Source organism: Anopheles moucheti, chromosome 2 (genome assembly GCF_943734755.1).
Source record: "Anopheles moucheti chromosome 2, idAnoMoucSN_F20_07, whole genome shotgun sequence".
Taxonomy (NCBI): Eukaryota; Metazoa; Arthropoda; class Insecta; order Diptera; family Culicidae; genus Anopheles; species Anopheles moucheti.
The window spans coordinates 80643385-80671319 of NC_069140.1; the positions used below are offsets into that span (position 1 = coordinate 80643385).

The 27935-nt window shown below is 44.8% G+C and overlaps 5 protein-coding genes across 6 annotated transcripts; 3 read left to right on the top strand and 2 right to left on the bottom strand.

Moving 5' to 3' along the window:
- The first annotated feature begins 1161 nt into the window (after positions 1–1161).
- LOC128310490 (uncharacterized) lies at positions 1162–6179 on the top strand. The gene is made up of 3 exons (XM_053047140.1): positions 1162–1834; positions 3774–4022; positions 4120–6179. Exons 2-3 carry the CDS (start codon positions 3790–3792, stop codon positions 4964–4966), a joined length of 1080 nt encoding a protein of 359 aa, XP_052903100.1. The 5' UTR covers positions 1162–1834; positions 3774–3789; the 3' UTR covers positions 4967–6179.
- A 2158-nt stretch (positions 6180–8337) lies between these two features.
- On the bottom strand, positions 8338–16345 carry LOC128306550 (serine/threonine-protein kinase PAK mbt). Its single transcript, XM_053044091.1, has 5 exons — positions 15181–16345; positions 10995–11781; positions 10598–10718; positions 10226–10497; positions 8338–10150 (listed from the first exon to the last, which is right to left on the bottom strand). Exons 1-5 carry the CDS (start codon positions 16113–16115, stop codon positions 9671–9673), a joined length of 2595 nt encoding a protein of 864 aa, XP_052900051.1. The 5' UTR covers positions 16116–16345; the 3' UTR covers positions 8338–9670.
- A 1641-nt stretch (positions 16346–17986) lies between these two features.
- Positions 17987–20111, top strand: LOC128296948 (CWF19-like protein 2 homolog). The gene is made up of 3 exons (XM_053032483.1): positions 17987–18065; positions 18188–19843; positions 19909–20111. Exons 2-3 carry the CDS (start codon positions 18209–18211, stop codon positions 20041–20043), a joined length of 1770 nt encoding a protein of 589 aa, XP_052888443.1. The 5' UTR covers positions 17987–18065; positions 18188–18208; the 3' UTR covers positions 20044–20111.
- A 107-nt stretch (positions 20112–20218) lies between these two features.
- On the top strand, positions 20219–21232 carry LOC128309867 (40S ribosomal protein S19a). Of its 2 annotated transcripts, none has more exons than XM_053046350.1 (3): positions 20219–20290; positions 20565–20635; positions 20713–21232. In XM_053046350.1, the coding sequence occupies exons 2-3, from the start codon at positions 20565–20567 to the stop codon at positions 21116–21118; spliced, it is 477 nt and encodes a 158-aa protein (XP_052902310.1). In that variant the 5' UTR covers positions 20219–20290; the 3' UTR covers positions 21119–21232. The 2 variants fall into 2 exon arrangements, with proteins under 2 accessions (XP_052902310.1, XP_052902311.1); XM_053046351.1 differs by lacking the exon at positions 20219–20290 and adding an exon at positions 20310–20330.
- A 384-nt stretch (positions 21233–21616) lies between these two features.
- On the bottom strand, positions 21617–27660 carry LOC128309866 (uncharacterized). The gene has a single exon (XM_053046349.1). The coding sequence runs from the start codon at positions 27658–27660 to the stop codon at positions 21910–21912; it is 5751 nt and encodes a 1916-aa protein (XP_052902309.1). The 3' UTR covers positions 21617–21909.
- Positions 27661–27935: the final 275 nt, after the last annotated feature.

Consider the following 27935-nt stretch of genomic DNA (forward strand, 5'->3'; position numbering starts at 1 on the left):
TATGTTTGGTTTACTTCCCATTTTAAATGAATATCGCAAGTTCGCCTTAGAATAATCCTCACGCGCACTCCTCTTCAACGCCACCTTTGATAACTCCACGTGTGTTTACTTACAGCCTAAGTCCTAGAAGAACGAGAAAGCACACGAAGCGGTGCAATGTACGAAAGGGATGGAATGAACGTTGCTCCCTAGGATGTTCATGCAAAGCGAGAAGGCAACAAAAGCAGTGGAATGCACGACAGAGATGGGAGTGAAATCTCAGAGAGAGAGAGAGAGAGAGAGAGAGAGAGAGAGAGAGAGAGAGAGAGAGAGAGCGACGCAGTTTGTCGGTTCTGCCGGTGTGAAACGCAATGAAACTGGTAGTTGCCGGGTAAAAATTGCTCCCTAAGCTGACTGCATAACATCAGGTCCTTGCCTGGCTGCAGTAAAAAAAAAGAGAAACAAATGGTTAAAAAGGGACTTTTCCCGTCCAGTGTGTGGGGCCATAACGCCGGGTTGGGAAAAATTCCATCAGTCACTCGGTTCGGTTTCGCACAGCAAGGACACGGTGACACCTTTTTCCACCCGTACGTTTGGTTGATGCGAAATGTCGCATTGGGCAAAGCTTTTACCCACCGGCACTAGTAGCTAGAACGAGCAAATAGGGAAAATTTAACTGCGCACGTGTGCCCGTGTATGTGTGTGTGTGCGTGTGTGTCTGTGACGAAAAGAGGGTGTTAAGGGAAATGTCGACCCCGTATGTTTAGCAGGTGGGAGGAGAAAGTAACGAAAGTTCAGCTAAGGGGATAAACATTAGCAAAAGGCGTAGCATCGCCATCGGACCATTGCCAGGAGCGCGAACCCCCTCCCGAAGGGCGTCAACGTGGTGTTGGGCCCAACATCAAAGGTGCTGCCCGTGTGTGAACATTTCATCCCGATGGATAATCTGTGATAGAAAGCGTGACCTGCCGCTGCTGCTGATGTTACTAACCCCATCTCGCTGCGGACTGCGACATCTGATTCAGTTGATGTATGGTGTCACGGTTCCGCGCAAGTGAAACGCGTAAAATGTGTGCTGTGTTTCTCTGAGGAAAATTCTTCAAAAAAAAAAAAACCTCTGGTGAAAATATCAGTGCTTAGGACTTTTTTCCTCCCAAGCTCGTGCTTCAAACATCCACCGGATGCGTGTCTGGCGTTCTTCCCTATTGGCAAATCTACTCTTTTGGCACCGTGCCATATGAGCCCCGTCCTGGGTCTTTCATTTTCTTGCTGGTGTGATTCTTGCTACATTAACCCCCGTCAAGTGGCAGAGCTAATCGATATTCAAGCGCTGGTTCCCCGGCGGCGTGAGAGCAAGACAGGATAACGCAACCGAGTGTAAGACGCAAACCGGCGGAGGAAGGATTGTCTGACCAAAAATTTTGGACAGGATACACACCGAAGCGTCGGTGCAACACACCGGGCCGTGCCGATCCGTGTGTGGTTGTGTGTGAAAGTGGTGCGGTGCAAAGTTTACGGCTTCCGGTTATTTCCAGTACGTGACGCTGTAAATGTCGCAACCAACAGATAGGTCTAGAAGTATATTGATGCATCATTAGGGCGGACAAACGAAACAAAACAAAAACCAAACCTCACAACAACAACATCATTATTATTTATTGGAGCTTCCACAACAAGTGAGTTTTTGTGTCAACCAGCGGCCAGTTCTGCGTGTGGTATCGATTCAACGGGGGACATCATACAAGATCCGCTGTAAGAGATAGAGTACACTGAAACGGTTTATCGACGGTACAGGGGCAGTGCCGGTTGTCAAGTGTCTGCCAGTTCGAGGGTTGTCCGATAACAAATCGCAAAGGTAAATAATACCTCCGATACACTGATATCCTGATACAACAGCACGAGCACTAAACTATATGTTATTTATTTATGTAAGATTTAGCTTTTTGTTGCATAGAAAGTTAGTGTTTCTATTCTACTAATTGCCCCATTGCGACCAGATGCGTTAGGATGAACCATCGATCCGCGTGAAAGCTTCCTCGCTACGTCGTACTAATTCGTACTCCTACGCAATGGAAGTAATTCCGGCGAACGGCCCAACCTGACCGGAATTAATGGTGACAAACGTGTCCTAGCAACGGCTGGTTGGATTATAGACAGTTTCGCTTGGTTACGATTCATCCTTTTTACCGTGTAGACTGGGAGCTTTACTGCTCGACCCAAAATGATGTGGCCGATTTTTCCATATCCGATCCTGGAGGTGGACAGTTAAATTGCTAATTCGATAATACGCTGCAGAAGTTGGAAGTTCAAACCTCAACCGAGAGGCTCTCGTATGCACAGCACCGAAATGTGCGGGTTCTGTTCCGTCACGTTTAAATCAAGGCTTTAATTAAGTGGAAAGAAGATTTTCGATATCTAGACTTAATAAGCAGAGAGAGAGAGAGAAAGAGATTATTCAGCGCCCTTTAACGAAATATCTTATGTTAATTTTTGCATTTAAATTGCTTAATTGATTCGCTTTTTTGTAACAATGTTCTGCGCTGTTGATCATCAACGATAATAATAATCGTAGCGTAGGAAAATAATAGTGTCAAATACATTGGATTTTAACCGAGTATGCCCGGGAGAAGGCAAATCGCAAGGAGGAAATGCCTTGTGACACTTGTTAATATCGCTCAACTCAAGCGGTGTTGAAAATACGGCATTGCCGTCATAATATAAATTAAATAAATAACTAAATACATTGGATTGCTGACGTAAATGTCCTAACGGACCATCCGGCATAGGTTGTGAGGCTTGAGGAGTTTTTAGTCTGTAGGCGCCTAGCTGAAACGGGCAGTGCTCTGACTGTGGTGGTTCCTGAGCGGGCTTCCCTGGCAAGAAGTGGGTTCTCTACAAAGATTCTCTCCTCTGACAATGCAAAAGAATATCCCATTGGGCACGAACTTGTCACAACTTGCAGCCGACACGACAACCATTATCTGTCGTACATTCTTTTACATCCAGAACCGCTGTACGGATCTCTCTTCTACTTGTCTATAAATGGACACAACGTGGCCGTACGCACACGATCACATAGCGGGATAATTAATTAAATAAAAAGTCAGTAGTTGAGTTTGGATTTCAATACCGAGACAATGAGGATATGAGTATGAGGACGCTTGAACGCCGGTAGGCCAATACAAAAATCCCATCCGGACCGTTCTTCCGCACTAAATACGAACTAATAACCTATCTATTGCACAGATATGCGCTGGGCTACAAGAGCTAAACCTGTTCAGTTCGATCAGTTCTTTGAAGTGAACGAACGAAGTTCCTTCGTCAATTTATGCTGCAGATCGCGAATAGTCCCCAGCTTTAACTGTCTACAAAGACGATCTGGTTGAATAATACATTAAATGTAAAAGTATGTAAACCAACTGGGAAGCACGTTGAGGAGCTATCTGGAGCGGTATATTAAGCGAACTATACGAACGAGATAAAGTATGATAAACACACTTTTTATGGGAATCCGTATCCGTGAGAAGATCCATACCGTTCGTTAAGTTCTTCAAAAAGAACGACCCGGATCGCTCGTTTATACAAAGTTAATGATTTACGCATTGGTGGTCGTTACACCACGAAGAACAAATATTTCCAATTCGAATTACTCGCATTCATAGTTCCAAATTTTCGGAACTGTTGATCAGAAACTTGAAGTAATGATTGATGATAGCTTAGAGCTATAGAGACTTATAGTGCTGGGCGGCTACAATTGGATCATCTAATACCTTTTTTCGTTTACCTCCTTCTAGCAACTCGGACCGACCGATGGCGTCACAGAAAAGTTCCACCACACCGGCCCTGGCGGTAACGAACCGTATCCTGCGCTCACCGTCCCACGAAAGCTTCTCCACCGATCTGTCGCTAATATCGATTTCCGTGTCGTCAATGAATTCGGAAGCGACCAGCGTACTGAACCGGTCCAGCTGCAGTTTGCTGAATCGCACGATGGAGGAAAAACTTGGCAGTCTGCTGAACCCTAAGGATAGCAAAAGAAATCGGTATGGGTAGTACATTTGTAAGCCGTTTGCCCCTTCGACACTAATCTTGTTTCGAAATTATCTCCTTTTTTCCGGTGTCACGTGCGTTTCGTGGCAGCTCCTCGACGCTGACCGAGCGTTGGAACGAGAGCAACGATCTCATACGGAACTGTGCCACACTGTCGGCCGCGCTGGGCATCCACAAAAGCTTCAGCACTACCGACATCTACCAGCTGCCCTCCGATCAGCACAATCTCGGCCGGCTGTCCACATCCGAGCTGGCACTAACACCGTTCCAGAAGGTCGGCTATCTGTTCGACCATTCCCGGCTGGAGCACGCGTCCCGCTCCTACTCGACCTGGGTGGCGGTGGGTGAGTTGGCATCCACCTCCCAGCTACCGTCACCGCACGGTGGCCAAACGTCACAAGTGCCGACACTGACCAGCACCAGCAACCCGGCACCGAGCTTCACCGTCACGGATCTGATCAGCTCGGTAAACAAGAAGATACGCCAGAACTACATCCGGCGGCGTCTGTTCACGACGTACCGTGCGCTGGAACGGCTATCGCAGAGCGAGTTCAATCTCGATCGGCTGGAGGCGGCCGCATTCGCCGCGACCAATCCCGGCCCGACGGAGCTGATCGTACCGTCCACGAGCATGTCCAATGCGTCCGCGTCACCGGTGGGCGGAAAGTCCACCAGCTCACCGGCGCCGATCGGTGAGGGAAGCGCGACGGCGGTGCCCGAGCACGGTGCAGCGTCGCTGGCGTTGAAAAAGTCCAGCAGCGGAACAGCAGCGGGCGGCAGCAGCAATCCACGGGCACACCACGGCCCGAAGAAGCATCTCACCTTTCACGACATTGAGAACGAGCGTGGCAAACCACTGTCCAAGTACGAGCGTCACATGCTTATCTTTAACTGGTTGCACACCATCGACGACACGGCGCTTGAGATCGAAAACTGATCTCCACAGGACGATCTGCGCACTGAACTCCGCACCATGCGGGGCGATCGCACCGGTGGAATGAATTGAGAGATCGCTTCTTTGCTTTCCAAACCAAAGAAAGGATGTGTGGAGGATATTAACTCCCCCCCTCCACACACACACACGCACCGAAGTGAGAAACAAACAAGTGCACAAAGAAATTTATTTACACCACACCGTTATGCGCACTCGAGCGAAAGCTATACACATACACCCATACAAATTGTCGTCCTGCTTTTATACCCCAGTCACGAAGTGCATTGTTCTTGTAGGTTATTGAAGCGTACGCGTGTCTCGTTCTGTTAAGTGTCGTAAGCTATACGTTCTATCGCACGTCGCATCAAAAATATGCCACCAACGTGTGCAGCAATCAGTGGAATACCTCTCCCCCGGTAATGGATAGATATTTTTGATAAAAATAAGTGTCACCACCTGTCCGCATTATTTTCAAACACGCTATCTTAACAATTTTAATTCATTTTGCAGTAACGTACTTTATCTGCCTTGGTTGGAAAAGGATATGAGTTCTGTATTCGATAACTATCAATCATCACTGAGCCATTACATACATGTAGAGCGAAATGCGATAGAGACTGCTTCAATTAAGGGAATTCATTTCTCGTGCTGTTGTGTACGATCGGTTTTGCGATCGATCATATAGCATCATGCCAGCAAAAAAAACAGGTCTAGAAACGATAACGGTTGTAATGCCAAATAAGATGGTACACGAGCAGCAAGCAGGTGGAACTATAGGATAGCGCATATGCCAATTATCTAATCGAACAGTTCAAACCCCATTCCCTCGGTGACTGTGACCACCAACGGTCCACCAACCCTGACTCCAGATGGATTTGTGCAAGCTAAGGCTTTGTTCAGATGAGAGGTTCCTCGTTTTGAGTGCATCAAATCAAAGCATCGACCACTTCCAACGCTTTACTATTACATTCCCATTACTCTGGTTTAATTTTGATCTTTTACTGTACAGTTACTTCAGAGCTATTGTTTCGGGGTCATTACGTTATCGTTAGGCAGGCTCTCTCTTCAATTCTGGAAGGCTTTGTGAGGTCACCGGTTTCAGCATGTTACACCGTGATCAATAAGTTCATATTCTGTTCTGATATTGTTGTCAGTTTTAGCTACACATCTTCTTTCTTTTATTCGTACAACAACCAATTGAAGAGGTCTAAAAAAGCCTGCGATTTCTCACTTTCTGTGATTTTATTTACCCGTAGTGGAATAGTCAAGCCCTGCGTACGGAGGATTGGTCCGGTTGGGACTTTGGATCGGTCCTTTCGTGTGAAGGCGCCGCTACCAATACACCACCGAGAAAAGGCTCTTAAACTTCAGTTGTTCTTTCCTCTTTTGTGAAGATGGTCAAGAATTCATTCTTTTCGGTCGAGGAACTCTTCCGCTGTTGTAGCAACTACATGATGTGTGTCAAGACTAGGTTGTTGTTGTCAAATATTAGAGAAGCTTTGGACCTCCTGGGTCTCTTTCGCCTCTGGTCAAGACTAGGTGTACCTTCCAACATTGGAAAGCAATCTTGATTGCAATACGAACGTTCCGCGCTCCACATTTAAATCGTCCGTGATGATTGCTAGGGTAGAATTGGCAGAATTCAACTTGCCGCTAGAAACAACAAGCATGATCTACTGTTAAAAGTGTATTCAAATTTATTGATCATGGTGTACATTATTGTTTTAGCAGTGTTAGCAGAATTGCAATAGTCCGTACTCTTGAAAACATTTGATATGATTGTAGTAGAGCAATATCTTCACCGGAAACTCGATAGACACCTCTCGGCTGTGGGAAGCCTTAACTTCCAAATTTCAATACATCCCAATTCCAAATAACAATTAAGAGACTAGCCATCTAGAACCAGAACCAGCCAAACGCAACTGAAACAACGTTGAGTGATCAACCGGACGATAGCGACGAACAATGCAACCTTGCGGGCTGCACCGTAACATGAATAACCAAGCCACATATTTTTAATCTTCCTTCATACGTACGAATAAGCTGCATTTAGCTGAGGGTAGAGAACGCCCACTCCACCACTGTTGAGCGTAAAAAAAAATATATGACGATCGAGATCGTGGTTATAGTTTCCTGTGTCCCCGTTGTTACAATGTCAATGTTTCTACTTGTTGTAAAGAAAAAATCCCGGTACTTACTAAAACGGTACCGGAGGAGAAAAGCACATGCGGCCATACGTACCCCGACGGGCTTTGCGCAAAACCCCTTGTTCAGCCACACGCCGAAACCCGAGAAATGTATATTAGTTTTGTGCGCTATCATTTTTCTCAAACACACACACAATTTTTGATACACTTCTTTATATAGACATAAAAGAAAATCGTTTTAGATAGTGCGGATTGATCACATTTGCTAGAATTATGGTATTGTCTACAACTCCTTAACAGGCTTGCATGCATGCGGGCCCCCGCTGTGAAGTTTGCGTGTGTACTAGGTGCGAACGAAATGATGGTTAAGTGCTTTTTGCTTCATATGTATGGCATATATTTTTAAGTGTAACGCGAACCGCGAACGATTATTGTGAAACGGTTGAAGGAAGATTTGAGTTATGCTAGTGAAATGTGCGATTAGCAGAATTAACCGAATGAAGAGGATGTATGAGTATGTAAAAGGACGGAGAGGCTCGTGCCACGTGTGCTCTGTTGTTGCGTGGATATCATTCACCCAAACAGAGATCCAATCTAAATGTCGTATTATGCTGAAACAATTTTACAGGCTACACATAACATATAACAAGTATCCTTATGCCGAAATTCCATCGTACATGTACATAGGATAAACTTTAAATAGTGGGAAAAAAACATCTAACAATAAATTCTTAAAACATTACCGTGTGTGTGTGTGTGTGTGTGTGTTCTTGCTTTTATAATTTAATCGCGCACGCCGTGTTCAAGATTTTCAATCAATTTATTTCCAAAAATCGTACGTTGTATAAAATAACGAAGCTGCTGCTACTGTAGTAGCACAACCACTGTCTGATGGCGCCACTTCGTATGTCTGTAAGTTCTGAGTACACGTATTGTCTTATCCCTTTTTCCTCACTATAATACTTTGTATTGTTGTAATCCACTACATCAACTGTTTTAATCGTGTAAAACAACGATCCTATGTCGGAGGGGGCACATTTTGTCTGTATTATATGCATGTGGACGGAACTACGTTCCCGCTATCATACTCGCGTTTCGATGCAATTCGATGCAAGGAATGTTACCATTAGGTGGAGATTCTAATGCGTTAGGCCGGCAGCTGGGGCTTGAGGGCTCTCGGAGAGTAACTGAAACATTCAACAACATGGGCATAAACTTTTCATTAAAGCCCTGGATTCGTCTAAGTAGAGTATAATTTGTTGTATTCTAAATAAAATTTTGTATCTTTTTTCCGAAATGATCATTCATTCGGCAATAGCTAAATGCACTTTAAAGGGTGAGTCTCATGCGTTTCGTTAATTCCTATTACTCTCCAAAGTTTGCCGACCACTAGGTCCTAGGCCAACCTACCAGTCTCTTATGTAAGTAAGCAGTACGGAACCTGTTTGAGTATTTAATGTGTTGTTTTGTTTTTCTCTTTTGCAGCCAAGCGCTTCGTCGACATATAAATGCTACTTAACTGTTGACACGATACAATCATTAAAAAGAAACATTATTTCTTCCTATCCGATCCTACATTTTCTTAGAAGAGATTCAACTGTTTACATTAAGTGACCTTTTTTTTCGAGTGAGGTAAAAGCAGTCAACTTGAGAATACTTGCAAGTAGCTAACTTTACACAGCTTAATGTTTACGGGTTTTAAAAATACAAAAAGTTCCCGTGTTGAATAACAAATACTTTCCTTTTTTCGTTAACATAACCGTTCTGGGTGTGTGTGAGTGAACTTTTCTTCTTGTTTATAATAAAACTTGTCAGCCCATAAGTAGGCTGGGATGATTGCAAATTTTTAAAACCACATTTACAACAAACACTTAACAATGGCTCATTTAATATTACAGAAGTTGGATAATTTTTTTTTTGCACGAAAAAGAAAGAGTTAAAATTAAACCGTTTTATCATTCAAGCTTTCTTCAGCTAAATACTGGAATGTATAGTCTACCGCGTAAACGTGTACACAGATCGTTGTTTTAAAAGGTTCCGTGTGTGTATTATCAAATTACATGAAAAGCTTCATCATTAAAAAATATTTACAGCTCCTGCTTTCTTGCGTCCGTAATGGTCGTTACGATAGAGTGGCCTGATCTTGTCTGATGAGAACAGTTTATAGCTGCAAAATAATATATAAAACTTTAACTCGTTCCTACACGTTTTACTTCAAACCATATAACGAAAACAAACGGAATTGTTTTCCTAATAACACTGTTAACTTCTAAGTTATGTTTGTTGTACAAATAGCAACAGATTGGACTGCAAATGATTATGAAACTTGCGGTTTTCGCTTTTCCTGTTTTCACGTTAGATAAATGCAACAATAGATTACTCACGGCTTTGCAGAGTGCATGAAAGTTAATTATATGATGCTGACCGGAAACGAACGAACTGATCGCATAACCGTTCATTTGGTGCATCCATCTCAGCGCGCTGTAGATTCCTTTTGGTTGTGAATGGCTGAATCTTGTTTTCTCTGAACCGGTTGCTGGCCTGTTCCTGGCTCGTCGTCTTAGCAATTACTGTGCCGTGCACCACGCATCAATGGAACCAGTAACGATGGTGGTCCCGCTTGCCTTAGGAACGGATGCGCCAGCAGCTCCGACGCAGTTGCACGCTGCACCGGATCACGCACGAGCATACGATCGAGGAAGTTTTGCAGCCGGCTGGACACTTTGTGTGAGTTCTTCAGCTTTGGCGGTGGCATATCGCGGATGCGTCGCATCGCTTGCAGCGGTGGCTCATTGAAGAACGGTGGCTCACCGTCGATCATCTCAATCACCATGATACCGAGCGACCAGATGTCTACCTCCGGACCGTACGGCAACCGGGAGATGACTTCTGGCGACATCCAGTACGGTGTGCCAACGAGCGATTTGCGTTTCGGCAGTTCTTGCGATACCTGCGCACAGAAACCAAAGTCGGACAGCTTCACCCGCCCGTCCGACGCTAGCAGAATTGAATCGGATTTGATATCCCGATGGATAACACCCTGCGGAAAGGAGCGGAAAAGAATAACACCATTTAGCGGTTTACTGCTTCTGTTTTAAGAACAAATATATCTAACCTGTGAATGAAGATAGGATAAAGCCTTAAGGCACTGTTTGCAAACGGTGGCGATTTGCTCCTCGTCCATGCGGGAATGTGTCACGATATCGGTGAGCGCACCGCCCTCTAAGAATTCCATCACCACCCACAGTTCATCGTTCACCAGGAAGCTGCTGTACGTTTCCACAATGTTCGGATGGTGATAATCACGCATAATGACGACCTCGTTAAACAGCAATTCACGGCGCTGCTGTTTCCGTAGATCCATCTGCTTGACTGCCACTTGCCGACCTGCAAAACCAGTAAGACAGTTGTAGAAAGCGCTTTCATAAAGGAATTCCTTATGCAAATGGTGGATGCCATGGCTGGCGCACATGGCAGTGTAACGTACCGGTGGATTTATCTGTCGCAATGCAGACGGTACCGGTTGAACCTTCGCCGATTTTTGTGTAATTTTCCAGATTTTCACGCGGATCACCCGCGGACACCACCATCTGTAGTGCGGCACGGAACTGTAAAATCGATATTCAATTAATGCGTTAAATCCAATAACTAAAAACGAACATTACAGGGGTTTCAAGTTCAACCTAACTCAATTTTTTTCGAATTTTAACCATTTCTTGACATTTTTCAAGTGGAATCTCTCCTGTATTGCATGAAATTCAGACCAAATAAATCATTTACCGAAGGGGTATGCTGTAGTTCTACTTGAAAAGAATTGCGAAATGATAACAACTTTCTCGATTACGCTAAAAAAACCCCTGTATATTCGAAAACCATTCTCCTACCTGTTCGTGTGTAAGCCTTTGTTCCGTTTTTACCGGTGGCTGTTGCTGACTCTGACCACTCTGTGTGGTGGAAGAGGTACTTTGAGCAACGGATATGTTACCACCACTCGAGCTCGATGCACGCGAGTTGCTCTTGGCGTTGCTGATGGAATTGTTGTTAAACATGTGGTTCGGATCCGGTGCGCCAAGTCCTGCTGCTGCTGCTGCACCTTGTATTCCACCCGTGTTGGTGTTCGATACCGATGACGGTGATGGCATTTTCTGGTGGTGTGGTGGCGCATTTGCATTGTGATTATGGTGATGGTGGTGATTTGGCATCTGATTATTGCCCATCTGCAATGGAACCTGCATTTGTTGTTGTTGTTGTTGCTGCTGCTGTGTCGCCTGATGGTGATGGGCATGATGATGGTGATGAACGTTTGTTGGGGACAGCTGTGAACCGGACAGTTGGGGTGTTCCGGCCGAACCACCGGGACCCATCATACCGTGCGGATGATGGTGGTGATGGTGATGACCCGGATGACCGGGCGGAATATGGTTACCGTTGTTTGCATCTCCCATGTGACCATGCTGGTTGAGTGCGCCATGATTGTTCGCCATGGAACCCTCCTGTCCCGGATGATTCGGACCGGCCTGTGGTTTACTGTGCAGTGGAGGTGGTCCACCACCTGCTGCCATCATACTCGAGCCTTGGAAATTGTTGTTGCCCGGTAGCTGGCCAGCATAGCCTGCATTAGGATACTGCCGGTGCATACCATCCGAACCAGTTGGTGAGGATTTTTGTGATCTAAAAGTATACGAATTGGAAGCGTTTAGCATAGATTCTTCTGCTGGAATTAGATGAGCTATGTAACTAAAACACACAAAGATGTGGTGAGCGGCACCTAATTTCCTATAAATCCTCCTATAAAGCCCCCTGTTCGCCATGGATAAACCAACATTGGTTGTGGTGCGTGTATGACAAAAGGAACGACGTCCGTCCTCTGCACATACACACAGTACTTTCTTTTATGTGGGAACGCGCACAATTAAGTCCCCCCTAGGGCAGCCACATCAAAAGCACTAAAACAAAGCAAACCACCAAATTGAAAAAACAGCGAGACAGTGCATCCATTTAAAGCTATTGTGTGTCCATGGTTCTGGTGTCCGATGGGACGGATGGTTAGTGTGGGTATTTGGAAAATTGAAATCGAACACCGGCCGGTTCCGGTTGATTGCTGCAACTGGAAATGCAACGTTTGTTATCCATCGGTACAGCTGCCAAACTGCCTTTAAGTGGGGGTACATCTTGTCATGGATGGATGCACACTCTCAACCCACAAAAGAAAGGGTTTAAAAGTGCATATTCTCCGCCGATTTTGTCACAAATTATGCACAATCTTGTGCATTTTTTAAACGATTTCAACATCGATGTTAGAACATTGTTACGGGGTTTTACATTACATAGAATATGGCGAGCCCGACTGACTGAATTGAGCATTCGTATGAAATAGAAGAAATACATTGATAGTGAAATTCAAAACACTTAACGATTTTTTGACGAATTTGTTACCAAATTATGTGCAGAAAAGAATATTAATAAGATAGTTTTTATACTAAATAAATACTGATGAACTTTCAAAAATCCTTATCTCTTATCCTCCTATACGTAAACAGCCTGTTCGATTTGGCATTCACTAATGCGTTTCCATATCCAGATTTTGAGAATCAGTTAAGTGTTTTATTTTTGTGTTTTACTAACAATATTCCCGTTTATATTATGCGTTTGTACAATTCGGTGCGTTGCGCTCACTATATCCTGTCCGTTTTAAAATCCAATGTGTCTATCCTGCTTTTATCCTACATAAAATACATTATTTAGTAAAGATGTAAACAAAAGATGTTCAAAAATAAGAATTGAAAATTATAACAAGTACTTGCACTTAGTTTTTAAATAATTGAATCGTCAAATAATTCATTTTATATCTCAACATACCATTGGCAAAAAACCCTTTAAAAACTTTCTAAAATGATAAATTAATTTGTATTACATCAATACCGATTGTTGGTAATTAAAACAGTGATGAATTTTATCACATTTTAACATCAATAGGTCGCACGATAAGCACGTACATCTTGAACGCCGATAGCGGATCGATCCCTTCCTTCTCTGTTCTCCCTCTGGTTCACTTCAAAACTGTTCATCTGTTCAGGTTCGACCAAGGAGTGCCATTCGATGATGTTGAACTCCAAATCATCCGGGTTAGGAAGGGCCCGCCGGCAGACCGTTGTGCTATTTTGAGCCGAAAACGTGCCTGGTAAACAAAACATCACGGTGGCACGAATTCAAATGACCAAATCTTACATGGTCCTGAGGGCACACAGAGAGAAGATACACGTGACCAGAAAACGATAATTACATATTCAACTTACAATGTTCTGGCGCTTACATATGATGGTTTCCATTGAAAGTGCATTGACAGTAGCATAGTTTTGCATTATTTAGACCTAAGAAATGATAACATTTTAACAGGTTAAACTATTTTTTGATAAAAAACACCGTATTCCTTCCGGACGCCACGGTCCAGTTCCATTTCAAAGAATGTCAAACCAAACTGTACTGGAGCTTCTTCACGGTGTTCTTCACTAATTAGATTACACAACGGTTGAAGGTGGAGCAACCGGTTCACTGGCATCCGGAAAATCCTAAACATTAGTGTTACAGTCTCTTGATTGACAGGACTGATTGGTGCGATTGCTCAATTACATATCAATTACTTGCGCTTCTATTGGACAGTTTTTGTCAAATGCTTCCGGTGTTTTTGGTTCAGGTTCATTGAGTTTAAACTCTCTTTTTGCGATGAACGCAATACAAATTTGCCGATGTTATTGATCTTCTACTAGATCTGTACCGATAAATTATCTAAAACCTAATTTTGTTGTAAGTAAGATTGTTCAAAAGCATAATATTATTGAATTTACATACTTCCCCAACCCCCATGATGCTCAATTAATTTTTAAACTAAATTAATCTCCAATGTGAACAATATCTGTAGAGAATATAAAACTTTCAACAACAAACAATAAAGAAATTTTATACATAATGTATCTTTAAAGACCGAAACGTATCTCTAGAGAGTTTAAATGAATCTTAAGATAATTGATATGTCGAAATTCGTTTACGGTAAGTAAAACCCCGCAAAGGTCGCATATTAATCATGCCTTAAATATTGATTCAAACCTTTTACCAAAGTCAAAAACCAATATCGAAATGATTCAACTATGCGTTATGATAAAAAATATGCAAGCAAACAGTTTACAAACAAACTCGATAACAAAACAACATCTTTACACCCTTGTCAATCGTTGTGCAGATGTGTCTTTTGAGCATAGAAAGAAAGTGTCGCGATGGGTTTTGCTTCAGGCATTAGGTTGGTTAGGTAGCACATACTACAGTATGTGTGCCTGTCACGGCTGGCTAAGCACTGATAGGCGTCTTTGCGTTCTATTTCCGCGATTGTTACTTATGCAGCGCACGAGAGATCTGGGACAAGTCCGGATGCACCGCACCATCACAACCCGCGAACCTCGAGCGCGCGGGTCCTAACGTTAAACTACCAACCCATTCATTGAACGGGGAAAAGTGATGCACCGTCGCAGTTCAGGGAGGAAAAAAAACAACACAAAACAAATCATGATGATCATAGGAGCATCTGCAGCGCTGCAATGCAATGCAAGAGGTTTTTTAATGTACAAGTTCTGCCGGAAGGCGAAGCTGAAGAAAAAAAGAAAACGAATGATAAAATCAACCGTACTACGCTAAACGCAAACAAACGGTGCATTCTTGTAAACACGCACTAAATAGCTGCTCGAGATAGGTTTTTGGTTGTTTTGGAATGCATACATTGCTTCCATCTGAACCGTCGAAAGTACACATTTAGGAGGTGGAGGTTAATGTTTTGTCTGGCCCCTCAATTCTCACGTCTGTTGCTACAAATAAAAACGTGCTACAAAAATTATTGGTGGACCAACCTGAAGCGTGCACAATTCGAGAGAGCCTTGATGATTGCAGTGAAATCGAAATTGATACCATCACAGCAAACAACGATCGGTGACCACGCTCCAGGCGATGCATATGAGGTAACTAAACGCTGGCTAATCCGCTTTTTCTTCGCTCTTTGCTACGTGAACCCATACACACACTCACCTGTTATGATACAGCGAAGACGTTTCCGTTAGCACACTGACCGGATTGGAGAGGTTTCCGTTCGAGCCCGTACCATTGGTCGAAGCAGCCGTAGACATGTTGCTGCTGTTCGTGTTGTTGCCCGCTATCAGATTGCCACCGTTCATATGCGGGGCGATTGCATGGCCTGCTGTTGCTGTTGCCTGTACGCTGCTCCCGCCAACAGCGCCTGCTTGAGCTTGATGGGAATGCATGTGATGGTGCTGCTGCTGCTGCTGCATGTGGTGCATATGCAATTGGTGCTGCGCCATTCCTGATGCCAACTGGTGCTGCTGTTGCTGATGTAGTTGTTGATGGTGTGCATCGAAATTGTTGTTAAAGTTCGTCTCCAACGTCGGGCCCGCGGGCGAAATTGGTGGATAATTTCCACCCGTCGGTCCCTTGGCGGGTGGCTGCATCGACGGGAAGCTATTATTGTTCATTCCGGGGAACGGAGATTGGCCACCGCCAAGCTGTTGCGGCGGTTGCATCGGTTCCTCCGGCACGGATGGTGGCACATTGGTATTGGCACGCAAATCTCCACGGCGTACCCGCGGTGGACTGGAGCTTCGAAGCGAATTCGAACGTGCTACGTTGGATGTTTTCGGCAGTATGAGTTTCCCCGGTTCGGATGCTACCGTACCCGGTGCGGCCACATTTCCTCCCGGGCCAGGTGGACCGTGGGGCCGTACGATGGTCTTTAGGTCCAGTATTTCGGTCGGTGTGATCTCGGACGGGTCGACCAACGGCAACGGACGGTTGGATGATTTCAGTATCTGATTATTGCCAACGATCGACGCCCATTGCAATGGCAAACCGACGTACCGACCTTCCCGCTTATCAAAGCCCGTATGTACACGGTGCTCGAAATTGCTCGGGAAGGAAATTTGTGGCTTTTTCTTTTTCTTCGAAAACATTTTGCTTGCTGCGGGGCCTAGAACTGGATTGGATTTTATATGCACAACAATAACACAACACAAATTATGGCCGTGGAAACGGGTTTATGTCACTTTTACACCCCAAATTCGATGATACGTTCAACTGGAATGTGTGTTTGCGTCGCGTTTCAGTCTAACTCGCACACGATCGTCAGGAACGTAGGAAGATCGCGCACTAACACACCACCTTGCCTCCCCCTTTTTGGCACTTCTTCACAACATAGCAAAGAGACACGACTACGGCGACGACGACAAACACCTTTTGCCCGAATGCTCCAGGGCAACCTGAAGTGGGACAGATGGAGTCACCCAAAAACGGGAGCAAACTAACCGAACGGCAAATAAAATGACAAAATGCGACGAAGATGCCACTCTTTGTTATTCAGTACAGCTACGCGCTTCGGGGTCGGGCTAGCAAGTTCCAGGGCTTCTCACCCGTACAAGCTCTGGCCGCGCAGTTAAGGAAAGCGGGAAGTGGAGGGCCAGAGTGTGTAAAATTTATTTACACATCGTTCCAGGCGTGTTCCGAGCACTTTACATATTCACTACAGCCAGAAGGCGCGCACGCACGCAGCAATGTTCTACGCAGCAACAAAACAAATAATTCAAGCGCGAAAGCAAATTCCCGTGAAAACGATTGAAATACGGACGAGCAGAAATCGTAAACTCTGCCTTTTTCTCTTGGATGAAAGCGTTTATAGTCCTTTCCCAATGCACCAAATCGTGGAATGTCAAACAAGCCTTTTGGACGGGATTTATATCGCCTGGTTGAGCGTTGGGAATTGCTATCGTGTGAGTTCCCATGGAACATTCGAGGCAATTCTATACAAAGCTAGTTGCATGTAGAGAGCAAAAAAAATTCTACAACCAAAAAATTTGAATACATCAAACTAATGTAAAAGATCAAAAGACCAATGACGAATCGGTTAAACTCTAAAATTGGTAAAATAAAGATGCAGGCAAACGGTTCATATGTAGAGCACTCGATTACGAAAGAAACGCCGCACGAATGAATAGAAGCTACTCATTTATACTAACGAAATTTCTTTTAGATTATACTTAAGTAATTAAAACTATCGAAACTGTATGTACCTTGACCGGCTTAAAGCTTCCTATGCTCCTGGACCAGACGGGATTTCGCCATCTATTTAGAAACACTGTGCCACCGCTGTCGCATCATTTTGGTTGCGATTTTTTTGAATCGTTGCTACTAGGTGTTTATCCTGCCTGCTGGAAAAGCTCATGGTTGGTCTCTGTTTCCAAAAAGGGTGATAAATCCAACGACGGGCGCTGCACGGTACTTGTCCTGAAGTCGCTGAAACAGCGAAACTGTAACGCGCAGAGATTATATGTCGCTGGGCTACTTGACCATCGGATCGACTCGCCAGCACTGCTGTCCGGCCTCAACATCTACGTTCCGGCGAGATCTTACTTGACGTAGAGGAACGTCGTAGTCGTTTCCGTAGTGGTTCCTCTGATCTGTTATTGTCCATGTGTCGAGAGTTCAACGTTGTTTGTGATCGTTTTGAACCTGACTTGTCGCGTTTCTTATTCTTAAATTGTATTCGTTCTGAGCGGCCAACTACGTGTTAACTGTCTATGTATATCTAAGCTTCAAAGGGGCATATGAAGCTCATTGAATAAACTAACCTTACATTACATGAGTTTTTATTAACATTCAATACAAACAAGAAAAGGTAAAAAAAACAAGCAAAAATTCAGATACTGATCATTTAACTCTTTTAATCTGACGCTTAAATGACGTCATTCAATGTGTCAGATGGCTTTGGTTCAATGGCCAATGTTGTTAAGTGGGTAAGGCCCAATTGGAAAATGAAAACAAAATTTCATTCAAAACAAACAATTGCAACAAGAATAGAAACTGTGAATCGCTCTTTGCATTAATTTCTGAAATTTAATTTTCTACAGGTAGTATAACTTGTGTTATCCGTTATTAAACATATCTCCACATTGATTTTCGAAGAAATCAAAATCAACGGGTGATTGATTGTGTTACTAAAATCTCAACGTTGAATGTATTCTTTTTTTAGCATCCAGCATCCCATTCAGATATGGGATCTTCTACCTCTGATAGTGAACTAGAACGCAAGCCACGGAAGCATAGGAAAAAGGAGAAAAAGTCTAAAAAATTGAAGAAGGAGAAAAAACACAAAAAAGAAAAGAAGCATAAACGCCACCGACGAACGCGATCATCGTCATCCAGCACGGGAAGCGAAAGCGATGAATGGGTGGAAGCTTTACCAGCTGCGGAGTTGAAAAGGGGTGCCGAAGAGTTGCCACAGCAGCTGCTCGAGCCAAAGCTTGAGCGTGAAGATTGGATGAACAGTATGCTGATTCCGACTTACAGCAAAGAACCGAAAAAAGAGGACAAGAAAAATCCCACAACCGATCAGTACGATCCCAAAACTAGCGTCCGTGAGCTGAATCCGCATTGGAGAAATGGAGGCACAGGATTGCCAAGCTTTCGTAAACCAGCAAACGAAGATGAGGACAACGAGGGTGGTTATCGGTATCACCGTACGGCGGAAATACATCAGCAACATCACCGGACCAGCAGTTCGGGATGGAAAAAGTCGGCTAAAGAAAAGCAAGAATCCTCCCAACAAGAATATAAAGTGGAAATTGAAAAATCAACCGCAAGCGCGGCTAAAGAAGAGCCTCTTAAAGAAGTGTTCTTAACAGACGAGCAGTTAAATGAGCTTGGGGCTAAAATAATTAAAGCAGAGTTGCTGGGTAATACAACACAAGCGGAAACCCTGAAGCTAAAGCTAGAGAAAGCCAAAGCTTATCGTAACGAAATGCAAGCCAAGAAAAAGCAACAATTGACCCACGGCGAGGCGGGTCACAAACGAAGGAAAAGCACGGAAGACACAATTACATACGTTACGGGAAAGCAGAGCAGTGATTCACAGAGGGCCAATGCTAAACAACAGAAACGCTACCAGCAAAATCTACCACCCGGGCCCGCGCTGTCTGATAAATTCCGTTCCGAGCGACACGAGAACGATAATATGGATGCACAGTTCTTTAAAGTTTCCTCCAAGCTGGGTGACGGCAAGCGGTTGGAAAATATATTCGACCATCAGAAGGCTTCCTCTTCAACGGGAGATGTAGATGCGATCGAGGAACGTACAGTGCGTGATATGAATCGAATGAACAAGGCACAGGCGGATTGTGAACGTTGTTTGAACTCTGGTAAGTTTGGACACGAGCAGCTAATTTCGATGGGTAAAAATGTGTACCTATCGATACCAACATGGCGTGCCTTACAACCGAAGCACTGCTTCATTGTGCCCGTTGGTCACTACCCGTGCTTAACGCAGGTGGATGAAGATGTGCATCAAGAAATAGTCGATGTGTGCAAGACGTTAGTTCGAATGTTCCGCAAACACCAAATGGAGGTGGTTTTCTTCGAAACCGTCCGTTATCTGAACCGTAATCCACACATGTATATCCAGTGCGTCCCGGCAAGGGATTACGAGATGGCTCCGTTTTACTTCAAAAAAGCCATTCTGGAATCGGAAACAGAATGGGCAATGAACAAGAAGCTACACAACGTGGATGGCTTCAATGTGAGACGTACGATTCCGAAGGGATTGCCATACTTTTGGGTAAACTTTAATATGGAGAGCGGGTTTGCGCACGTGATTGAAGATCAGGAGATTTTCCCAGTTACATTTGCTACGGTAAATATACTCGATACATTTGTAGACTATTCGATTGATGTAATTGTGCTGTTTTTTTTTCGCAGGAAACAATTGCCGGTATTCTTGGTTTAGATACGAGAGATTGGCGCAAACCACGCAAAGAAATGAACCCGACACAAAAGGTGGAAGAATTTAAACACTGGTGGCGTGACTATGATGCAGTTCTACATACGAAATAATCCAGACCTGCAAAAAAGACCAAGACCTGTAAAAGATCATAAAAAGATTCTTTTTAATGGAAAATAAAATAAATTGTAGGAAAATATTCGAACGAAATTGAGCCTATGAAGGGTTAACGCTGTGCAGCACTTTGTTTTCCGGATGTTGACGAAACGTCAAATGCCGCGTTTCATTTGACACATGTCAAACGTGTCGCCATATTAGCTTCTTTCCATCTCTTTTTCCGGTTGCGCTTGCAAGTGAAAGGTACGTTGGTGGACGATTTGCCGAAAAAAGTGCTGTAAATGTTCGAAAAAAGATAAATTCCATTATTGTGTCGTATGCAATAGTTGCCGTACTCGCTAAAGAAAACGTTTGTAGTATAGCGAACGTGCCTAGTTGGATAGAAACGCTGCTAATTGCCGTATAACGAGTACCAGTAGAAGGTTATGTGGCCTCGCTGGTGTTGTGTTGTGATGGAACCGAGAAGGATGCGAATTTCCTGTCCTAATGCAAAACATGTGGTTTTCCTTCTTTTTAGATGCCTGGAATCACTGTGAAGGACGTCGATCAAGACAAAGTGGTTGAGGGTGTTGCCCTTTTCCTCAAGAAGTAAGTACGGTAGCGGTTTCCTTCAATCTGGCAAACGATGACGTATGGTGTATTTGTGCGTCTCGTTCTACAAACAGGTCTGGAAAGCTGAAGGTTCCGGAGTATGTGGATCTGATCAAGACCGCCAAATTCAAGGAACTGGCCCCAACGGATCCGGATTGGTTCTACGTTCGTTGTGCTTCGATCCTGCGCCGCCTGTACCACCACAGCCCGGCCGGCATTGGTTCGATCTGCCGCATTTATGGTGGACGCCAGCGCAATGGTGTGCGACCGTCGCATTTTTGCCGTGCCGATGGTAGTGCCACCCGCAAGGCTGTCCAAGCCCTGGAAGCCATCAAACTGATCGAAAGGCACGCCGACGGTGGCCGCAAGCTCTCCAGCCAGGGCCAGCGGGATCTGGATCGTATCGCGGCACAAATTTCGAGCAAGAAACGCGAAGCCCAGAAGAAGGAAGCCGCTCAGGTGCTGAAGCTGCAGGATTAAGCGGTGGCTGTACAATTCCTGTGCAAACACACAAGCGTGCGAGTTATGTGGTCAGAATATAAGTTTACTGCTACTGTGGCCAACAGCGACCCAACATCGCGCTGTTGAGTGAATGTAAGAAGCGTGTTGTGTGTTTTACAGTGAGAAATTACGCCAGATTGCGAACCGTTAGTTTTAAAATCGTAGGTGGGTTCGCTGTGCTGTTGAAATTCCGTGTTGAGTTACGGTGTTTCGGAAGGATCTTTTGCTTGTGAAGTGTCTTCTCGGTGGGCCAGTGTACTTGACACCATGTGTAAGCGCTCGGTTCGTTCCAGTGTGGCCATTTCGTTGCTGTAAAGCTTCTGTGCAATTGTGTGTAAACCATATTGCATGTAGCAGAATTCGTATCGGTGGATCTATTTTGATAACGAATATCTCTATTTTTTGTTTTTCTCATTCATTTTCTTCTTTATTATAACACAAAGAAGAATTCTAATTCGATTTCAGTATTTGCTGCAAAATTAGTAACCTTTATGTATTATAAAACTTGCTGATTCTGTGTACAACTTGTCGATCAATACGTCACAAGCAGATGAAATGCGGTTCAGATCATGTTGTTTTCTTAGAGGATTTTGAAGCTAATTAGACAGGGCGGCGGCCCATTGATAATGTCGCAGGTTCCAAACGACAGGACCGGGAATACAAAATCTCACTTGGATCGTTTTCCCGTAGCAAGAACTACGACTATGTGGTAGAATTAAATCTAGAAAGCCAGAAATGGCAGGCGCTTAAAAGAATCAAAAACAGGATCGTTAACGATCTGTAACTGAGGTTGCTAGTATCATCAATTCTTGCAAAAATTTTTCCGATTCAGTGAAACGTTGCATGTGTACTACACGAGCTATCGGTACTTCTGGCAGTCTGGGAACTGACCCCTCGATAATGGATTTGATTCTGGGTAGATCTCGCTCGTCGACCTCCCCCAATGTGTGTCCCAACTCGTACTCGAGCAACATTTTCGATAAATTGTAATCGTCGCTAAACAATGATAGTACGACCAGATCGTCCTCGCCTTGTGTGATACCCTGGATGTTGTTTTCGATCGCATAGTTAAGCAAACACTTGGCACACTCGATGTGCCTCATCAGGATGGCCATACCAAGCGCCGTCATGCCTTCGTGGGATAAGTTCAAATTAGGTTTGTACTGCACTAAGAGGTGCATCAATTCGAACGAGTTGGTCCGTGCCGCCAAGTGTAACAGGGTATGATCCATGTTATCGCGCGTATCGATCGAGCTGGCGTCGTAATCAAGAATCATTTTTACAAAATGACAATTGTTATGGATGTTAATGCCAGCAGCAAGATGCGCTGGTGTTACACCGATACTGTTCTCCACCGACACATCAACGCGAAGCTCGAGCAACCGTTGTACGATGTCTCGTCGGCCGCCCATTATGGTGGTATGTATTAATCTGTTACCACCATTGCCATCATCGAGTTCCAGGACGGTACAACCCTTTTCATTGCGTAAATCCTTTCGAACACACTCGTCGAACAGATACCGCCCTACGGCATAGTCCTGTGAGTTCAGCAGTGCAAGATGGATAGCGGCCAAGCCGCTGTTATCTGCCAACAATGGATTTGCACCGCTCTCAACCAAAAGCTGTACTATTTCGAGTTTATCTCTCGGAAAGCAATGGTGCAATGGAGTTTCACCTCCCCAATCTCTATAATTAACCGTATTAGTTAAATCAATGCTCCTCTCTGATGGAAGAAGTATGTCGTACATGCAACTACTTTGCTCAATTTGCCAGAAGTATCTCGTAGCTCCGCTGTCTGTGGTAAATTCGGCAAAAATTATGGTGAAGTTACTTAGCGAGGCGTTGACAAACGTTAGGAAATCCTTCAAATTTTCGACCAACGACGCTGAATCCCGCAGAACAAATGTCTGATCTTCTAAAGGCTCTATGACTTCATCCTCAGTGGTTAACACATGGAACGCGACTGTGGTGGAGGACTGAGCGTTAATCGTAAACCGTTGCCATATCATCTCACCCAACAAGGCACAAGTTTCCATCCGGGTTATCATATCTTCGCAGCTGTCACGTGTATTCCAAAATGCTAACCCATCCGGTCTTTGACCGTAACAAGTGAAGACTGCATCACGTTCAAAAACGATACCCCCAAGAATGCCTAGCTCCTCGATCGTCCGCATTTGACGAGCCCAATTGAGCAACTCTTTTACCATTGCATGATCATCTGCTTGTAAAGCAGAAAATAACGAAGATGATCCGTATGACTTTGACTCCTCTACGAACGAGATCATTTTCCACCGCTGCAGCACAATTAACGCATGTCGGAAGTTATCAAGATGGGTCGAAGGATTCACCACACAATTCTCATTCACAAGCTCCTGGATCTGTTCAAACGCCTTCCTATGCTTGCTTCGTATCACTGCGTGTAGCGTTGTGGAGCTATCAAGCCAATCGAACCCTAATGCGCGCAGCGAACGAATCATTCTGTCTGATGTCTTGCCGTTTTGAACCGCCACAGTAAAAGGATGTTTTGCAACCGTCCCAAACATCTCGTGGTTAATGGATGTGATTTTCTGAAGCAGTCGACATTGACCGTACTTTACGAGGATGAGAAACGTGCACTGTTTCTCCTGCATGTTATCCGTAAACACCCGATCCACTGGAATGTCACGTTCCAATAGTAGCTGCACACAATTCCACCGTTGCTTTAATGCGGCTTGATGAAGTATATCAGCTAAACTAGCATTCTCAATCGATGTGGTAGGACACCGCTCTAGCAAATGCTGCAAGACGGATTGTTCACCCATACGCGCCGCTGAGGCACAGCAAGCCACAAATGCGTCAGGAATAAAACGTCTAAAAGATTCATGTTCCAGCAGATATACCGCGGCTGTATAGTTTCTAGCCTGGACGGTGGTTTTCAGCAGAAATTCGAATGTGTTTCCTTCAATATCGGCTTTTGCCATCATGTTTGTAAAGACATCATTCCAGTGCAAAATGATGGCAAGCAGCAGTATCGCTGGATGAGGTACCGACGATCGTGGTAGCAACAGATCCGCAATCGATCGCACACAATAAAGTAACGCATCGCCTAACGGGCCACGATCGTTCGGCGAGTGGAAGCTTTCAAAGAACGGCAGCATCTCCCGAACACCTGCCGTGTTACCGTGCTCGATAAGCGTTCTCAAAATGGCGCCCCTATTAACGACCGCTACCAGATGGACGAACAGGTCTGTTTTGCGAACGTGAGTCATAAGCTCCTCCCAGTCAAACATCTCGTCGCGTATCAAACGATCACCACGAGCAATTGTACGATCGTAAACTGCCTGAAAATCTCGAAATGTTAATGCCATCGAAGTCTGGTATTCTGGATCGTTACATCGATCCAAAAACGCGGCAAAGTACTGATCCAGATACTCTACCACGGACATATTAGCGTTACAAGGATTTACCAACTCTGGAAGCTGGAAGAATGCCGAAGCGAGGTATGAATTGTTCGGCGTAAAGCAAAAACGACCCTTCATCTCTGCCCCTTCTTCCCGTCCTATCTTCTGCATCGTCTGGATGTCTTTGGATCGGAATGCTTCCAGCAATCGATGCTGAAGCTCAACCCAGTGGTTCATTTGAGACAACGTTGGTACGGCAATCTTAATCTTGTTTACACCAGCGTTACCGAACAGGCGAACCTCGGTGTTGGAGAACACAAACGCATTGATCACGATCTTCTCCATCGAGCTATCCGTTAGCAGATTGTAGGACAGCGTATCATGGGCCAAGAAGTTACGATAGTTTTTCCCCTGTATCATAGGAATGCGACTCTTCATGTAATGGAAACTATTACCAAAGTATCCCACTGCGTACAGCATCTCACAAAGCTCCAGCTGGATGTGTTCGATGGCGCTGAGCATCCGAGTTGGAAGCCGGAATAACCGCGAAACCAATCCATCAACCGTGCTCAGACCATACTTTTCCAGAATTGCTCCCAACTGCTTGCGACTGTTGTCGTACAGCTGCTGTAAATGATCTCGATCGCGTTTGATCAACTCACGGACAAGTTCCTTGTTCCAGGGGAGTTTGCGGTCTTTGCAGAACGTTTCCAGCACCTTCCATTTGTTGTCGACGAAGAAGATATCATTGTAGTAAGACTTCAAACGTCTATTGAGATGCTGCAACGCTTCCTCGTCGATCTTGTCCGCGATCCGGAGATCCTCCGTCAACTGACGCGTATGTACAATGTATTCGAATTCTTCGACGCACTCCATCGCTGCAGAACCATTCTTGAGAATCCCGGCAATTACGGAAGGATTGTACTTTAGCAAACGTGGATCTTTCCATTCTACCGTTATCGACTGCACGTGATTTGTTTCCCAGGACAAGCGCACCTTCTGGAAGAATTCGCCCACCCATCTCATCGTTAGCTTCCAATCGAACAACCTTCGAACGGAAGCCAAATCGTCGCTGGAGAAACATGCTCTCCGTATACTACTATAGTTAAAACAATCGTTTTCAATGAAACATTCACGCAACTTGTTCACAATATTACGCTTCACTTGTAGATGCTTCTGTAAGTATTTGAATATAGGTATCTCGCCGATAGGTTCACTTTCTAACTCTTGGAACGTGGCTTTCGCTTCATCGAAATACTGCGTCACCTCTGTGAAGCAAGCTAGCTGGCGGTGCTCCAGCGCCTCCATATCACCGGCGTAGAGTACGAGCGATCGTAGTTCTCTAAAAGTATCACACTGGCGCATAGTACCGTAGAACGATTGCCGCACAATCGCGACAGCGACTACATAAAGTAGCTGAAATACCATCCGCATCATGCCCAAATACGAACGAAACGCATCACAGAGCCTTCTATCGAACGTTTCGCCCAAAAGCTGCTTCTTCAAAGAGATACTGTGCGATAGTACCTCCCGGTATGATTTGTTCATAATGGGGTAGAGTTCTGTCAGCATTGAACCCATAGCATCGGCAGCCTTTCCCGGCATATTGGCAGAGTTGGTGGTGTTCTTGATGGCTTCACCAAACACCTGAACCGTCCGTTTCATACTCGCAATCTCAGCGTAGGTGGATTTCGACTTAAGCTCATCTGGATTCCGTACGATGTTCTCGCAATAGAACACGGTTTTATGCAGTGAGTAATATTGTTTGGTTTTGGAGTAACACTTCAACAGTTTGCGTTTGATGCGACGATCTTTACCACGCATCAGATGCGACAGATGAAAAGATTCGCCCGACACGATGTCCGCGACGATGATTTCGGTCGCTTTTCCCTTCTTCCAATCGCCCATCAAACGATGCACTACATTTTGTGGATGAGATACGTGACGCAAACGTTTCCCGATCTGCTCTATCAATTGCTCTCTGTTCGTCTTTTCCAACCCTTTTATCTTCTCGGCCATTTCTCCGGTCCACAGTTTATCGATTCTTTTTGTCTTGTCCAGCATATCTTTGATTAAGTTATCCTTGTTTGCGGCAGTAGTACTCTCCACTCGTTCCTTTAGTTGCTTCAACACGTGTGCTTTGTTCGGCAGGTCCGACGAGTCTATTTTGGACAACAGATCCTGGATCAGTTTGTCTTTCTCTGCTGCACCTGACGACTCACTTTGTCTCACTATCGTCAACAGTTCCGTTTCGGTTCCTTCCAGATACTTTTTCACTATTGCCAACTGTTCGCTCACCATGCGCACAAACTCTATCACCAGACATTTGTTGACCATCAGACGATACTCCTGAAATTGTTCCGGGTGGCGAAAGATGGATAGAAAGATGGCCACACAAAATATGGCTTCCTGCATTGGAAGATGCGCCAGGAATTGTTTGTGCTTCAGGAAGTACAGATGGTTGTGCACGGTTTGCAATCGATGCAGGAACCGATCGTCAGCATCCGCGTACAGTCGAGTGTTGTGCCGCACGTTTATATCACGCCAACAGTCGCCTATAACGTCAATATGATTCTTCCATTCGTTTGGATCCTTCGTACCGGGCCAGTCGCCGGACAGCTTCCGAAAGCCATAGTCGGACAGCTTCCACAGCGTGAACAGGCGCAGCTCTTCCGAGAGCAGCACATTCTTCACATTCAGTTGAACTAACGCACTCGCTAGGTGTTGAAATTCGTCCTCCTCCTTAAACTGCTTCATAAGAAGAAACTTTTTGAATATCTGCAGCGAGTTATGTCTCAACATCTTGTAGCATGCGGTTGCATCATCCAGTCCATCAATTTCTACGTTTATCAGAGCTTCAACCAACTCGCTGTCTCCATTCGCAACTGCACACTTGAGCGCGGTTTGTCCTTCGCTATCGACGGTAGTACTATCAACCAATCCGCTCGCCAATAAACAACGCACCACACCGAGATGACTCACGCCGCCTATTTTCACGCACAAATGCAGCGGAGACTCGCCGTACGAATGCCGAAACTCCAACACGGTATCGATGGTCACCTGTTGAAGGCATTGTTCCAGGATCGTTGCATCTCCGATCGTGATCGCTTCAAAGAGGGTTTCAACCAAATCATTCGCCATTGCTAAAAAGAGGGCACATATTTTATTGACCTTAAACAAAACAACACTTTGCGTGTGCGCTGTCACGCAACTTACGTCTAGATTGGTGCGCAGCAAACAAACGACTCGCGGAGATCGTGAGACGATCAAGTGGAATTCTCAGCACCGCTATTATCCTCTCACCGATTGATAAACATTCTCTCACAGTAACACGCGTTTGTTTCGGAGAGAAACACACGTGGTTGTGGCGCACACTATCAAAATGCGTGAATTGTATACGCTTTTTTGTACATTCA

Bases quoted from the DNA above. Each gene is read 5' to 3' on its own strand.
- LOC128310490 (XM_053047140.1), top strand. From the start codon at position 3,790: ATGGCGTCACAGAAAAGTTCCACCACACCGGCCCTGGCGGTAACGAAC. The intron at 4,023-4,119 runs GTATGGGTAGTA...GTTTCGTGGCAG, and splicing joins AAGGATAGCAAAAGAAATCG to CTCCTCGACGCTGACCGAGC.
- LOC128306550 (XM_053044091.1), bottom strand. From the start codon at position 16,115: ATGTTTTCGAAGAAAAAGAAAAAGCCACAAATTTCCTTCCCGAGCAAT. The intron at 11,782-15,180 runs GTGAGTGTGTGT...GTATACTTTTAG, and splicing joins TCTTCGCTGTATCATAACAG to ATCACAAAAATCCTCACCAA. The intron at 10,151-10,225 runs GTTAGATATATT...TCCTTTCCGCAG, and splicing joins TATCCTATCTTCATTCACAG to GGTGTTATCCATCGGGATAT.
- LOC128296948 (XM_053032483.1), top strand. From the start codon at position 18,209: ATGGGATCTTCTACCTCTGATAGTGAACTAGAACGCAAGCCACGGAAG. The intron at 19,844-19,908 runs GTAAATATACTC...TTTTTTTCGCAG, and splicing joins TCCCAGTTACATTTGCTACG to GAAACAATTGCCGGTATTCT.
- LOC128309867 (XM_053046350.1), top strand. From the start codon at position 20,565: ATGCCTGGAATCACTGTGAAGGACGTCGATCAAGACAAAGTGGTTGAG. The intron at 20,636-20,712 runs GTAAGTACGGTA...TTCTACAAACAG, and splicing joins GTTGCCCTTTTCCTCAAGAA to GTCTGGAAAGCTGAAGGTTC.
- LOC128309866 (XM_053046349.1), bottom strand. From the start codon at position 27,660: ATGGCGAATGATTTGGTTGAAACCCTCTTTGAAGCGATCACGATCGGA.